We start from the raw sequence: 16,357 nt of genomic DNA, 5'->3' as shown, positions 1-16,357 counted from the left end.
AAGTGGCGGTGCGGTCCCCTACGGCACTGCGTAGGATCCTACGGTCTTGGCGTGTATCCGTGCGTCGCTGCGGTCTGGTCCCAGGTCGACGGGCACGTGCACCTTCCGCCGACTACTGGCGACAACATCGATGTACTGTGGAGACCTCACGCCCCACGTGTTGAGCAATTCAGCGGTACGTCCACCCGGCCTCCCGCATGCCCACTATACGCCCTCGCTCAAAGTCCGTCAACTGCACAAACGGTTCACGTCCACGCTGTCGCGGCATGCTACCAGTGTTAAAGACTGCGATGGAGCTCCGTATGCCACGGCAAACTGGCTGACACTGACGGCGGCGGTGCACAAATGCTGCGCAGCTAGCGCCATTCGACGGCCAACACCGCGGTTCCTGGTGTGTCCGCTGTGCCGTGCGTGTGATCATTGCTTGTACAGCCCTCTCGCAGTGTCCGTAGCAAGTATGGTGGGTCTGACACACCGGTGTCAATGTGTTCTTTTTTCCATTTCCAGGAGTGTATATTGCTGTTTAAACTTTCTTATTTTTAATGTATGTGTATGCTGGGTCGCAGTAGGTCTGGCGACTAAGTATCACTGTTGTCAGTAACACCTGCTACTAGTTGCTTCAACGATTATCTTGTTTTAGTCCTTGATCTATGTCTGTTAATATTTAAAATGTAAAATAATTCTGGGCATTCAAGAGTCTTACCCGTAGTAGGTTTACCTGGTAGCTTACGGCCATCAGCTGTAGTATTCTGGGCTTGTTGCTTGGATATATATATATATGAGATTTAACCTATCATTATTGAGAATTGTGCCCCGGTTGTTGGTCTGATTGCGTAGTGCCCACAATTTTGGTATATCCTTTATATACATTCTTCCGACTTAAGGTTTGGGAAGACAGGAAATGTAAGTATTTATGATCATTGCAGTGCCGAATTGGTTTCCGATGTTCCGCTCCCAACCGTGACCCTGTACCTTGTACGTTGGGCGCATATTTGGGCTGAGAGAGTTGCCTATTCTGAGGCGCGCCTCTCGCTATCTCTGTCGGAGCCTGCATTGCTCAATCCCCGGGACTTGGCCTAGCCCTTCCACTCCCCCTCCTACTTAACGATAAATCTAGACTTGAGTAGGAGCCTATCACATATTTTATGTTGAATCGTTCAGATATAAAGTACATCGCCTTTTCCATGTTGAACGATTGTAGTTGGTATTCTGTTCTGCTATCACTTTGTCTTGATATTTGCAAATTCGACGTTCGCGCAATGGTTGAAAGAGGAAACCGCAGTGACACAATTTTTGAAGACTGAATTCACTGTTTCTGTTTTCCAGTGTCACACACTGCCTCTTTTCCAGTACTGTCCCTCGGCGACTGAATAGACAGTGCTGATCTGTTAACTGATTTTTCATAAGAACTTGATCTGAAGGAAAATAGGATTTTTCTTCAGATCGGTAGGCAAGATTTTGCTTTTGCATTGAGTTGACAGTTTATTATGGAATCGTTCGGCTTTCGTGTTGTTTTTAACTATAAAAAAATGGTTCAAATGGCTCTGAGCACTATGGGACTTAACTTCTGAGGTCATCAGTCCCCTAGAACTTAGAACTACTTAAACCTAACTAACCTAAGGACATCACACGCATCCATGCTCGAGGCAGGATTCGAACCTGCGAACATAGCGGTCGCGCGGTTCCAGACCGTAGCACCTAGAACCGCTCGGTCACTCCGCCCGGCGTTTCTTAACAATTCTTTGACTTAATTTCAATTTTGATCATGCTCCTTCATTTCAGAGTAATTTTCTGACACAGCTATTGAAACTAAGCGGCTCTTTCGCCTCCCCCCTCCTGCTCCCCCCCCCCCCTCCCCCCACCTTCTGACACACTTACTCGACACATGTATGCTTAACCTGTGTTGTGCAACACTATAGATTTTTATCCATTGGTATTCCACGTCTTCGTCCCCAGAGGTCAGTGTTTGATACTGACTACTGACTATGCAATCTGCTTTCCGTTACACATGCTATTCTTTTCACACGTATACTAATTGATACCTTAACAGCCTTAGGCCCGTTTCATATTGGGAGATGGTGAGGGTCACCAGCGACCGTCACCGACATAGATACATTCGTTTGAACTGGAGCGTTCACACCGGGACACTACACCACCTCACCACGCCCCTGTGACCCAGCAGTGACTCACCCTCGCCACATGTGAGGGACACTGTCGCTGTGTTCACAGCACTCACCGCTGGACATGGCATTAGTTTGGATTGGGAGTGTTCGCATTGGGACACAGACCACAGACACAGCGCTGCAGATTTGCCAACAGACAGGCAGTCACTTCTGAGACAGTGCCGCGAAACATTCAATATATATTGTACTGTACACACTAGAGCTATGAGTTTAGATTTCATTAACACGGAAGATTTTATAAGTGAAGTAGAAAGTCGTCCCGCCATTTGGGACGTCAAAAGCGATGACTATAGGAACAAAGTGGTGGCTAGGAGGGTAGTAACCTTCAAGCACATTTGCATCCCTCGTCCCCTTTTCTTCTGCGTCTTAAGGTGTTCCGCCATGTGGTCCAAAATAGAGTTGCAATAATATTCTTAATTACAATTACTTACGCATATGTGGCTACTACAATAATGAATTTTATTAATGTATTATAATATTATTGAGGTACAAGTTCCTGATACACTGTAATTTTAATTGTAAGTTCCAGTCAGTTCAGTGAATACAATAATGTGACTTCTTACAGTTAACATAGTAATTATTGCACAATGCACATAACAAATACAATCCCAGATGAACAATGAGGCCTAACCACATTAACGTTCATGTAACATTTCTAGCAAATACATTTTTTGCTGCTGCCAACCCACTTAACCTTCAGGGCTAACGAAGTAGGTTGCAAAGTTGAAAATGGTTCAAATGGCTCTGAGCACTATGGGACTTAACTTCTGAGGTCATCAGTCCCCTAGAACTTAGAACTACTTAAAACTAACTAACCTAAGGACATCACACATATCCATGCCCGAGGGATGATTCGAACCTGCGATCGTAGCGGTCGAGCGGTTGCAGACTGTAGCGCCTAGAACCGCTCGGCCACTCCGGCCGGCAGTTTGCGAAGTCACCTACATCTATATCTACGTGATTACTCTGCTATTCACAATAAAGTACCTGGCAGAGGGTTTAATGAACCATCTTCAAGCTGTCACTCTACCGTTCCAGTCTCGAACGGCACGCGGGAAAAACGAGCACTGTTCGCAATATTTCCTCCACGGACTAAACAAGGTGACATGTCCTCCAATCTCTGAATAGTTAACGTATCCTCAAACGACATAATGAGTATAAAACAATCCTTTCTCCAGCCGATCATGTAGCAGTGGATGTACGTGTAATAAACATTTTGTCTTTATTCTCCTCCTCCTTCTCCTTAGAAGTACCAACAAAAGTTCCTCCTCCCTCGAGTCCATTTCACTAATTAATCAGTTGGCAATACCTGCGGTGTCGGGCACTGGTGATCCAGGAGTGTTCACCACAATTACCGGTGACCGTCTCTGGCGACCGGCACCAGTGTCCCAGTGTGAAACGGGCCTTCTGGTCTCTTCTTCCTCTTTTTTCCTGGCCTTATCCAGTATCTGTACGGCTTGGCACGTGAACATGGGTTTGGCAATTTTAGTGGTAGAGGTTAGCCTTCCAGCCCATCCTGTCATCATACCTCTTCCTGGGGACGGAATTTGTGTACCCCATCTATCCGCGTCTAATATTTTCCCATGGGAAAGTATGTGAACGTTTTCGAAATGTTTCCGAACCGAGTAACTGAGGCGGGACATGAGTACCAGCCCAGTGTACGAGCTGTGAGAGAAAAATAATGCGACTGATTGTTTATCTACCAAAGTTCTTATTTGTTTTCAAACAAGAATATTGTCCCGATCAAAGTAGATCCCTTCGGCAGCTACACACCGGCGTAGTCATTGTTCCGAGTCTTGGTAGCAGCGCTGAAGGTCTTGAACTTGTACGGCCTTTAACATGTCCGTTACAGTCTTTTGAATGTTCTCCAGAGTCCAAAAATGACGTCCTTTTAGATTATTTTTCAGTTTCGGGAAAAAAAATCACAAGGACTCAGATCAAGTGAACACGCAGCCTGTAGGACATGATGAAAATGCCAGTCTGACATGGAGCATTGCCATGATGCAACATCCACTTACCCGCAATATCTGCTCTCACCCGATTCACCCCTTTCCTCAGGCTTTCAAGGACAGTTTTGCAAAACACTTGTTTAACAGTTTGTCCTGGAAGAACAAGAGCATGCATAGGTTCGACGTTTTCTTCGGTTTTTGAAGCTGAATGTCTCCCTCAGCGAGGTTCATCTTCAACGTGTTCTCTGCCTTTCAAAAACGATTTGTGCAAGCGAAAAACTTGTGCTCTTATAAGGAATGTTGTCCACTCGCGGGGTCCCCAATTTTAACATAAAACGTGATGTCATAACGTTGATCTAAATTCCGCTGTTCCATTTTCGTAAAAACACAACTTCACTGTTAGCGCTCTCAGCATTCGCGTGGTGGCTGTATGGAGTTGAAACTTGGACTGAGCATCTGGAAGGGACGAACACATCGTTTTATACAAGTAGAGCAACACGGCATTCGTGGGCTTTACGCCCACGGTGTTTCCGACCTTTTTAGAGGTTTCGCAGTTACCGTGGGACTTCCGACCAATATTGCACCTTTGGTTCTCCGACCAGAGCCTCCCCCTTTGTTGATTTACGCCAGTCGTTCGCCGGCAGCGGTGTGTTGTCATCATGAGACTTTTGTAGGCCTAAGTTACATGAGTTCTGCACACTGTGAGTGATGGAATTAAAGACAACAAAGAGAGTGGAGCGGCGTCTTCTCAAGGATGGTCATCGCTAACAGGTGCACACAAAATGTGATGAGTATATGAACTGGTTGTGCGTGAATTCCGAACGGAGTAAATGCTAGCGCCGTTTAAAATGTGCAAATAGCAGAATCGTGCCTGAATAGCAACATTCTTGCCCACCTGACGAAACAGATATGCTGATTAAGAAACGAATGCGTAACTGCAAATAAAAGAATCCACCAAGAAACCGCAGTGATTGTTTTCCAAATTTTTTACGGTAAATTTCATGATTTGAAAGATAAAGGTTTAGATTTCGTCGCAAATATGCCAAATTATGAGAACTCCAGGATTGGATTGTGTAAAACTAGATGGAAAGCTACTGGTACGATGCAGAACCCTGGCAGTAGTTCGGAGGTTCAACTGAGTGAAAACATTTTGAAATTAACTGAAGGTAATAGTTTTCTGAAAACTCACGATGGTCTGTTCCTCGCAAAGCATCCCGGTTGCAATTTTCACTTCAACGAATATCTGTGTCAAAAAATACAAGAGCTGGGTTTAACGAAGGAATAAAGGGATGGAGAAGAAGTCCCATTGTTTTGCTGCATTGTGCCGCAATACCACGTCTTCCACTAAACAGTGTTGATGAAGTGTGGATCAGTAAAGGAGGAAATGCCCAGTGGAGAAAAAGCCGAAATTCACAGATATCAGTGGATGGAAAATCCTAATATACCAATTTAAATGTGGAATGTTTTTAACCAAGGCACAAGACCACGAATTTTGTCGAAGGCTGGTATGGGAAACTAAATCACTCAATAAATCAAAAACATCCGAACGCACTTTCTAATAAATAAGCTGAAGAAAGAAGACTAAACGGTAAATTTTAAAATATAAAAGATTCCATTGGCCTTCCTCTTCCAAAACGAAGAAAAAGATACTTAGGTTTTGACAAAAGCTTAAAAGACATCATAAGAATTTAAGGCGAGTTTAAAATCCATGGCTTTCTTATCACTACTGGCCATTAAAATTGCTACACCAAGAAGAAATACAGACGATAAACGGGTATTCATTGGACTAATATATTATACTAGAACTGACATGTGATTACATTTTCACGCAATTTGGGTTCATAATTCCTGAGAAATCAGTACCGAGAACAACCACCTCTGGCCGTAAAAACGGCGTTGATACGCCTGGGCATTGAGTCAACCAGAGCTTGGATGGCGCGTACAGGTTCAGCTAGCTGCACATGCAGCTTCAACACGATACCACAGTTCATCAAGAGTAGTGACTGGCGTATTGTGACGAGCCAGTTGCTCGGCCACCATTGACCAGACGTTTACAATTGGCGAGAGATCTGCAGAATGTGCTGGCCAGGGCAGCAGTCGAACAATTTCTGTATCCAGAAAGGCCCATACAGGACCTGCAACATGCGGTCGTGCATTATCCTGCTAAAATGTAGGGTTTCGCAGGGATCGAATGAAGGGTAGGGCCATGGGTGTGTGACGTCCACTCTTCAAAGTGCCGTCAATGCGAACAAGAGGTGACCGAGACGTGTAACCAATGGCACCCCATACCATCACGCCGGGTGATACGCCAGTATGGCGATGGCGAATACTCACTTCCAATGTGCGTTCACCGCGATGTCGCCAAACAAGGATGCGACCATCGTGGTGCTGTAAAGAGATGCTGTATCCTTCCGAAAAAATGACGTTTTGCCATTCGTGCACCCAGGTTCGTCGTTGAGTACACCATCGCAGGCGCTCCTGTCTGTGATGCAGCGTCAAGGGCAACCGCAGCCATGGTCTCCGAGCTGATAGTCCGTGCTGCGCAAACGTCGTCGAACTGTTCGTACGGATGGTTGTTGTCTTGCAAACGTCCCCATCTGTTGACTCAGGGATCGAGAGGTGGCTGCACGATCCGTTCCAGCCATGTAAATAAGATGCCTGCCATCTCAACTGCTAGTGATACGAGGCCGTTGGGATCCAGAACGGTGTTCCGTATTACCCTCCTGAACCCACTGATTCCCATTCTGCCAACAGTCATTGGATCTCGACCAACGCGAGCAGCAATGTTTCGATACGATAAACCGCAATCGCAATAGGCTACAGTCCGATCTTTATCAAAGTCGGAAACGTGATGGCACGCATTTCTCCTCCTTACACGAGGCATCACAACAACTTTTCACCAGGCAACGCCGGTCAACTGCTGTTTGTGTATGAGAAATCGGTTGGAGACTTTCCTCATGTCAGCACGTTTTAGGTGTCGCCACCGGCGCCAACGTTGTGTGAATGCTCTGAAAAGCTACCATTTGCATATGACAGCAGCTTCTTCCTGATTTCACGTCTGTAGCACGTCATCTTCGTGGTGTAGCAATTTTAATGGCCAGTAGTGTACATACAACTCCAGTCTCCAATTGTCATAAATAGTTTTCATTCTGTGCATAGTTACCTCTAATGAAGCTGCATTAAATATTGAAATTACATTTGTTTGATGTTGCCTTAAAAAGAGTTATATTTTCATGAAATGTGGTTGAGTAAGTTTAGAGAACCAAGATTTATTCACAGTTAATATGATTGTTGATTAACTGTACTATCTGTCATACAGTGCACTTTGTATGGATGTCATCACTGGTTGATACAATTGTTCTTATTAAATAACATACAAAACAGTGACAATGTTATGAAAAGGATAGATTGCTACTCACCATATAACGGAGATGCTGAGTCACACACAGGTACAACAATAAGGCTGCTAAACAGGGAAGCTTTCGACAAAAGGCCTTTTTCTGAATCTGATACGTGAGGCCAGACTGTGAGCTACAATATGGAAGAAGCAATCTGGATAGTGGAGGTATGGAGGAGATTAGAATGGATAGGGGGAGGGATAGCAGGTTAGGGTGGGGACAGAAAAGTGCTGCTTGTGGAAGCATACAGGGATGAGGTGAGGGAGCATAGGGCATCTAGATGCAGGGGGTTAGACAGAGGGCAGGGGGCAATGTGGGTGGTGGAGGAAAGTGAAAAAGAAGTGAAGTAAAAAGACTGTGGGTACAATTGTGGAATAGAAGGGCATGTAAGGCTGGAGTGGGAACAAGAAAGGGGATAGGTGGGTGAAGCACAGTGACTAATGAAGGTTGAGGCCAGTAGGGTTACAGGAATGTAGGATACATTTCAGAGAGAGTTCACACTTATGCAATTCAGAAAAGCTGGTGTTGGTAGGAACAATCAAGGTGGCACAGACTGTGAAGCAGTCATTGATATGAAGAATACTGTGTTGGGCAGTGTGTTAAGCATCTGGATGGTCCAGCTGTTTCTTGGCCACAGTTTGTCAGTGACCATTCATGCAGACAGACAGCTTGTTGGTTGCTATGCCCATGTAGGACACAGCACAGTTGTTGGAGCTTAGCTTGTAGATCTCATGACTGGTTTCGCAGGTAGCACTGCCTTTGATGAGATAGATGGTACTTGTAACAGGACTGGAGTGGGTTCAGTGGGCCCGCACCTCATGGTCATGCGTTAGCGTGCTCGCTTCCCATGCCCGGGTTCCCGGGTTCGATTCCCGGCGAGGTCAGGGATTTTCTCTGCCTCGTGATGGCTCGGTGTTGTGTGATTTCCTTAGGTTAGTTAGGTTTAAGTAGTTCTAAGTTCTAGGGGACTGATGACCATAAATGTTAAGTCCCATAGTGCTCAGAGCCATTTGAACCATTTTTTGGGTTCAGTGGTGGGAAGATGCATGGTTCAGATCTTGCTTCTGGGTCTATTATAGAGATGGAGCTATGAGGCAAGGGATTGGGAGTGAGGGTTGGTAGGGATGTATGAGAATATTGTGTAGTTTCAGTGAGACCCTTGATGCATTTTGAGAGAAAATGCTTGTCACTACAGATGCAGTGGCCACAGGTAGCTAGGCTGTATGGAGGAGGGACTTCTTGGTATGCAATAGGTGGCAGCTCTTGAAGTGGAGGTATTGCTTCTTTCCCCTCTCTTACTCCAGTTCACACACACTACCCTCACTACTGGTGGTGGTGGTGGTTAGTGTTTAACGTCCCGTCGACAATGAGGTCATTAGAGACGGAGCGCAAGCTCGGGTTAGGGAAAGATTGGGAAGGAAATCGACAGTGCCCTTTCAAAGGAACCATCCCGGCATTTGGCTGAAACGATTTAGGGAAATCACGGAAAACCTAAATCAGGATGGCTGGAGACGGGATTGAACCGTTATCCTCCCGAATGCGAGTCCAGTGTGCTAACCACTGCGCCACCTCGCTTGGTCCTCACTACTCTAGTCACATGTGCTGTTCTTCTTCTACATACATGTCTGCCCGCTGACCTCCATCCCACATTATGGGCTATTTATTTATTTTTACCTTTGATATCATTGTGTTTTCATGTCGATTTCAGTTCATTTTCGCCTTTCTCTATCGACCTACTTACTCAAGTTCCATCTTGTTTCTTCATACTTAATCCGTTCAGACCTTTTTTTGATTTTCCTCACCTATCATGACGTATTTTTGCGGACGTTTTCTCTTATATATATACGTTATTAACGAATTTTCCTTCTGCACAAATACAGAAAATTTTCCTTATTCCTAGTCAGAATCCACTCCCACATACTATTCCTGCATTGCTGCTTGGCTCATGGAATTCCCCCAAATGGCCTGACTATCAAATTACCCATTCCTTCCACAATGACCTTCTTCTGTTCAGACTGCATCAGTCCTTAACCCTCGCCAATATAGTCCTGCAAAACCATATAAATCAAGCTCAAACGTCCTCACAGTACCTTCTTTCCATCCATAAAATTGCTGTACAATCCAAAATTCTTGTATCCCATCTCACACACTGAAACTTTTACCCCTCAGAACTAGAGCAGCAGGCACAACACCACCCCAAAAAAGCCCTCCAGTCTGTTCACTTCCTACTTCTGCCTTGGATTACCACCTTTATAACAGCATGCAAATCTTCCACACATCCCCTCATTGCTGACAAAATCTGCCTCACAGACTGTTGTGTACATAGTTCCACGTAGTCAGCACATACACAATTTCCCCAGTAGAGTGCGCCCCGCTAAGCACAACAGCACAGGCGCAGCGCTCGTCCATCTCCGCACTACGAGATGGCGCTGCCTTAGAGACAGACCAAATTCTGCTTCTGCCGATCTGCGTATTAATATGTAATGCAGCCAATGAGATTGCTGCTAATGTGGAACCTTTTCTCCTTGTGGATCACACTCGCGCAGTGATACCTGAACGCGCGAGGTATTATAACGAGTGTACAGACATCCGATTAGTCAGTCTGCATTTGTCTGTACCAGTCTGAACCAGTCTGCACCTAATAAGATTACCATATTCCTGTACATAGCCATGAAGATAAATGAATACACTCTTTGTCAAGTATCAGAGATATGTGAGAATAAGGTTAACGTACCAAGACCAAAGGAACTACAGATTGTCAATTGTAATTAACGTCCAGAACCAAGTTACATAATGTCTATGCTTTTTATTATTTTAATAAATGTGTGTGAAAATTAATCAAGTTCTGTTTAAAGTTGGTCACTGTCAATCTGCTACTCTAAGCATGCAAGTGGCATTTCTATCGTCTGACCTAATGGCAGAAGATAAACACGCCACGATAAGACCACAAGACATATTGCTGACACTCGCTTACTTCGTTAGAGTGACAAGTCAAATAATCTGATGGTGTGTGTACCAAAGGTCTTACAGTACGCACACCACACAGACCTACTACATTTACCCCACCCTCAAAACCTCCCTCCCTCCACCATAAAAAATCAAGAACCTAAACAGACCAAAAACTCAATCATGAACCTTTCCTTTAAAAGCCTTAGTCCCACAGAAATATCAGTTCTTTCCAAAGGTCATACCTTTTGCCTCACTCTGAAATTCTGTCATGCTGGACTTGTGAAAGACCTTCTCTCTTTCTCCCAGACACTACAGTGGAAACACTTTTTAACCACCAACCCTACCAACCAGACACATCCAAAACCAATATTGAACCCATTCTAACTCAGTTCACTCGTCCATTCAACCGTGATACACCTCCATTGCCCCAAGCCACTCCCTCTTGACTTCCCATAACCTTAAAACTTGCTTCACCATCATTCACCAAACACCTCAGCATGCAAGCTAACCTTATATCCACATAAAGAACTGGTATCCACCACCAAAAAACTGATCCCAATCTCATAATCCTACCTACTGACAAAAGGCTCCAACACCATGTTTTGAACTGAAAGGAATTCCTGGTCAAAGAACTCCACCAGATTCATTCACCTGTACACCCTGCCACAGTGACCTCATTTCAGAAATCGGGCAGGACTCCAGTCTCTCCTCAAATCCTAAAGTCCATCCCAGAACCTCTCCCTAGAGTTTACCTCTTTTCCCATCCCTACCACTCCCTAAACTCCTGCCTTCTACATGCTTCCTAAAGTCCATAAACACAACCATCCAACATGTTCCATTGTGGCTGAACACTGTGCCCCTCCCCCCTCCCCATAGAATGATTTACCCATAACCTACCTGCCTAAGTAAAAGATACAATTCATTTTCTCAACCGACTCTCCCTTCCTTTACCACACTGTGCCCTGCTCAACATTACTGATGCCCCCTCTCTTTACACAAACATCCCTAATGCTCATGGCCTTTCCACTATTTGAACACTCCTTTTCCCAATGCCTAATGGATTCCCAACCTGCAGCCTCCTTCCTGGTCGCTATGACCAACTATATCCTCACCCACAATTACTTCTCCTTTGAAGGCATCATCTAGAAATAAATCCAGGATACCGCAATAGCACCCGTATTGCACCACCCTAAAGCAACCCATTCATGGGCCATCTAGAGGAATCCTTCGTAACCACCCAGAATCCCAAATCCCTCACTTAGTTCAGATTCAGTGATGATATCTTCATAATCTGGATCAAGGGTGAGGACATCTATTAGCATTCTTCCAGAACCTCAACACCTACTCCCCCTTTCATTTTATCTGGTCCTCCTCGACCCAACAAGTCACCTTCCTTGATAGTAACCTCCACCTCAAAAATGGCTACATCAGTACCTCCACATCAGACCTATCAACTATGAGCAATGCCTCCACTTTGACAACTACGACCCATTCCTTATAAAGAAGTCCGTTCCATACAGCCTAGCCACCTGTGGCCATTACATGTGTTGCAACAAGTATTCCCTCGCAAAATACATCAGTGGTCTCACTGAGGCCATCCCAGACAGTAATTACCCTTCCAACCTCGTTCAGAAACAGATATCCCATGCCTTATCTCACCAGCCACCCACCAAGTTCCAAAGTCCCACTGTTGAGTCTCAGAGGAGCATTCCTCTCGGGACTCACTACCACCCAGGACTGGAGCAAATGAATCGCGTTCTCTGCCAGGATTTTGATTACCTCTCACCAAGCCCTGAAATGAGGTATGTCCTAAGCACTATCCTTCCTGCTAATCCTGCAGTGGTATTCCATAGACTACTGAACCTACGTATTATCCTCATCCATCTATACTAAACCACTGCTCCTAAGCCCTTGCCTCATGGCTCATATCTCTATTATAGACCCAGATGCAAGACCTGTCCCACATATCCTGCCATCTCCACCACCTACTCCAGTCCTATTACAAGCATCATCTATCTGTCCCATCAAAGGCAGGGCTAGCTGTGAAACCATTCATCTGATCTACAAGCTAAGCTGTAACCACTGTGTTGTGTACTACTTGGACATGACAATTAACAAGTGGTCTGCATGAATGCCAACCAACAAACTGAGGCCAAGAAACATCTAGACCATCTAGATGCTGAACACACTTCTCAACACACACTAAATTTCAATGACTGCTTCGCAGCCTGTACCATCTTGATCATTCCTACCAACAACAGCTTTTCTGAACTACACCATTGTGAGTTCTTCCTGCCATATATTCTACATGCCCATAACCCTCCTGGCCTCAACTTTCATTAGTCACCGTCCTTCACTCACCTATTCCCTTCTCTGTTACCACCATGTGGTGCAGGATTTTCACTGCAGTGGACAGTTTTTAATGGTCACTTCTCTGGCATTATCTCATTCATGAGGCTGCAAATGCATCCAAATGCATCAGGGCATGACAACAGTAGGGAGTTCCCACTGCAGTGGGCTGTGTGCATTTCAAACCTCAGGACTCATTGAAAATTCCAAAGAAGTGACCATTAACATCTGGCCACTGTGGTGAACACTATGCGCCACAGGATTAATTTCTCCGAGTCAGCTGTTGTACAGGTTTAGTCATGATGTAACACATTGTTTGGGTGTTAGACTTGTTTTTCCTTTTTATATGCAAACCATGACATGCTCTGGTTCTATGCTCATGTATTGAGCTGTTTGTGTTCGTACAGATGAATATTTTTTTCTTACATACATTATATTCTGCAGTATACATTCACAAGGGACAGTCAAAATTTCTAGCATCTAAAATAACTCAGCAGATTATGCTTACTGCTGCTATATGTCATTATTCACTCAGCCTTTTTCCATACCTGAGACACAATCTGTATGTTCCCAGCACTTATTCCCCAAAACACTATCCCATAACTGAGGACTAAATGTATTTATCCAAAATAGGTCACGTGAAGGCATGAAATGTTGCAAACTGGAGCAAGAATTCAAAGCCATTTCAGCTGGCAGCCTATATTCATCCAAGAATTTGGTCTGATTTATACTTTCTAGTACAGAGTTGTTGACTTTTAATGTAGCACCATTGTGTATTTTATTTAATTGGAAGCTCATACAGTCTGTCTTCTTTATATTTAGTGTCACTTTATTGTCCAGTGATCATCTGTGCACATCATTGAGAGCATCATTGGTTTTTTGTCAGCTGTGCTTGCGTTTCATGTGTGCTCAGCATGGTGCTGTCACCTGCAAACACTATTTTTTATGCAGATTCAACACTCTGTGAGGAATCATTAATATAAGTTAGAAAGAGTATTTGGGCCCAACTCACTCACCTGGGTGCTTCTACATTAATATATTTTGAGTCTGGTAAGTGTTTTACTAGTAATCTTCTTCAAGTACATGAAATTTCAACTCATTTCTCTCTGTTTTCTAGATAACACTCAAACTGCTAATTTCTCTCACCTCTTATTCTTAGTGTTTCTAGTTCATGTGATAGTGTGATAGGATTCTGTAGTCAACAGTGCCAAAAGCTTTTGACAGACCCAAGAAGGTGCCAGACATGTGTTCAGTGTTGTCCAGTGTTTCAAGGACAACTTTTCTTAACTGTGCTATACTAAACTCTGTACCTTCTTTTGGCCTGAAACTGAATTGTTCATTGCAAAGATAGTTATGTTTAGCCACATAGTTCATTAATCTATTTTCATTATTGACACTTTTTATAACTTTGATTTTGTTAGTTGTATAACACCCTTATGGTACCTTCAACATACGTCAAATTCACCATGATGTGGTTGATGTACTATTTGAATTTTGTTGTGTCTACAATTTTATATCAGTGTAAGTAAGCAGTCCCAAGTTGCTAGCAGTATAGGTTTTTTTCACACTTTGTTTATCTCACTTATTGCAAATATTAATAGACTGTGGCATATCTTAAAGATTGTGTACACACATAATACCACTGAATAAGATGTATTATTTACAGAAAGATGGCCTATGATGATGTTCTGCAACACCTTGGAGATTTTGGACCATATCAAGCACGTATTTACCTCTTACTCTGCCTCCCAGCTATATCATGTGCACTTCACAAACTAGCTGGCGTGTTTCTGCAAGCAAAACCTAATCACAGGTAATGAGATAATATAATGTCCTTCATATTATGCAGATGCTACATTATACTATTTGCATCATTGTGGTTTCCTTTATAATTGTAAGCTAATTTCTATCTCACATCATTCTAAGTACGAATACATTGCCAATATGTTATGATTAGTGTGGGGTGAATTATCCATAGTCAAAACTCCAGTCAGTTCCATACATAATTTACAAATCATGATCAATATTTCAATTATGAATCTAAATCACTGAATGAAAGTGTCACACTGTTGATTCCATTGCCGAGGGCAACTAAACAACAAGTGGATCAGAGAGAAGAAGTTCATTCACTGGTTATAACAGCTAAAATTGTTGAAATTCAATTGGGTGAAGTTCTAGTTTTTTTAAATGTACTTTTATTATTATTATTTAGTGAACAACATTTCACACTGCAGCCATTCTCAACATTTTCACAGTGGCTTTTGCTTGCACACATTTTTCACAGAACATGCTATCTCAATTGCAAGAATTTAATTACTATTTTAAGCATTGCTGTTTGCCTCCTGCTGTGCTAGATATCATGGGCTTACTGCAAAAATCTGTTAACTATGTTTTAGAAAGTACCAAGAAAATTGAATTTTTAGTTTCTTTTTTCACACACACACAGACACACACACACACGCACACACACACACACACACACACACACACACACACACACACACACAGTAATTGTTTTAGCAGATACATGAATTTTTGCTATATCCACAAAGGTTCTTGGAATAATGATGTTTTGTAAAAGCTTAATGTATGACTGGCTAGTTAATTGATCATTTTTTAATAAATAACAGAAAATAGATATTTTGCTGCACTTATATGGTTTTGACAGACATCACTCAAGTCACTTATCAACTTTTGCACAGCTATATCAAAAACAAATCACTATGTAAATGGAATCAGTATATCCAGTCATTTTATTAGATCACTAAATGATTATAAAACAATGAAGAAGTTATTTTTTTCCTGCACTTTATACATCTGCATCACTATTGTCACTTTCTTCTATACCAGGTTCAGGAACTGTGTCGGTGGCTGCAGTTGAAGTAGGAAGAGACTTATACTATGTACAAAATTCCTCAGGAATGACTCCATTTTTGCATCAATGTAACAGTCACTTCTTTTTCTTTCCACTTATTGGCAGAATCTTAGGATGAAGATCTTGTAAGTCAATATTTCCATATTTAAAGGATGTCCTTTACCAGATGTATGTATTTCCTTATAATCTGATGAGTGATTGTGTCTGTACTGTCACTCTTGCCTTGAATTTTTGGTAGCAAAAACATTTCACTTATAGCCAGTTAACTTTATTTCTGAGACTGTCACTACTTCTGTTTTTAATTACAGATGCAGAAAGTTTAAATAAATCCTTGAATTCTGCATATTTCAATTCATGTGCTGCATAAGGTGAACCTTTCTTATTTCAAAACCTTTTTGATCTTGCTAGTCTGAATATGTGTAGTCAGTCCTGCAGGGTATAAACAAGTACATATTTCTTTGCACATTCAGTTGTGCTATGCATGTGTCCACTTCCATGAATGTATGACAATATTCAAGAAACTTATTTTAAATAATGTGTAAATTTATTGTATGAACCAAGTACAGAAAAAACGCAGCTATGTTTTGATTCCTGTTCTAAAAAGTGTCAGAGAAGAATGAAATGTGTTTTAATTGAATCAACTGTGGGTTCTTG

At 42.9% G+C, this 16,357-nt stretch overlaps 1 protein-coding gene across 4 annotated transcripts in view; it reads left to right on the top strand.

Moving 5' to 3' along the window:
* Positions 1–16,357, top strand: part of LOC126336586 (organic cation transporter protein-like) — an 80,666-nt gene that overhangs the window by 10,395 nt on the left and 53,914 nt on the right. For all 4 annotated transcript variants that reach the window (XM_050000465.1, XM_050000448.1, XM_050000471.1 and 1 more), the window contains exon 2: positions 14,495–14,641. In XM_050000465.1, the coding sequence (XP_049856422.1) occupies positions 14,495–14,641 (147 nt within the window). The remainder of the gene's footprint in view (positions 1–14,494; positions 14,642–16,357) is intronic.

Source organism: Schistocerca gregaria, chromosome 1 (assembly GCF_023897955.1).
Source record: "Schistocerca gregaria isolate iqSchGreg1 chromosome 1, iqSchGreg1.2, whole genome shotgun sequence".
Taxonomy (NCBI): domain Eukaryota; kingdom Metazoa; phylum Arthropoda; class Insecta; order Orthoptera; family Acrididae; genus Schistocerca; species Schistocerca gregaria.
This window is presented reverse-complemented; position numbering and strand designations above follow the sequence as displayed.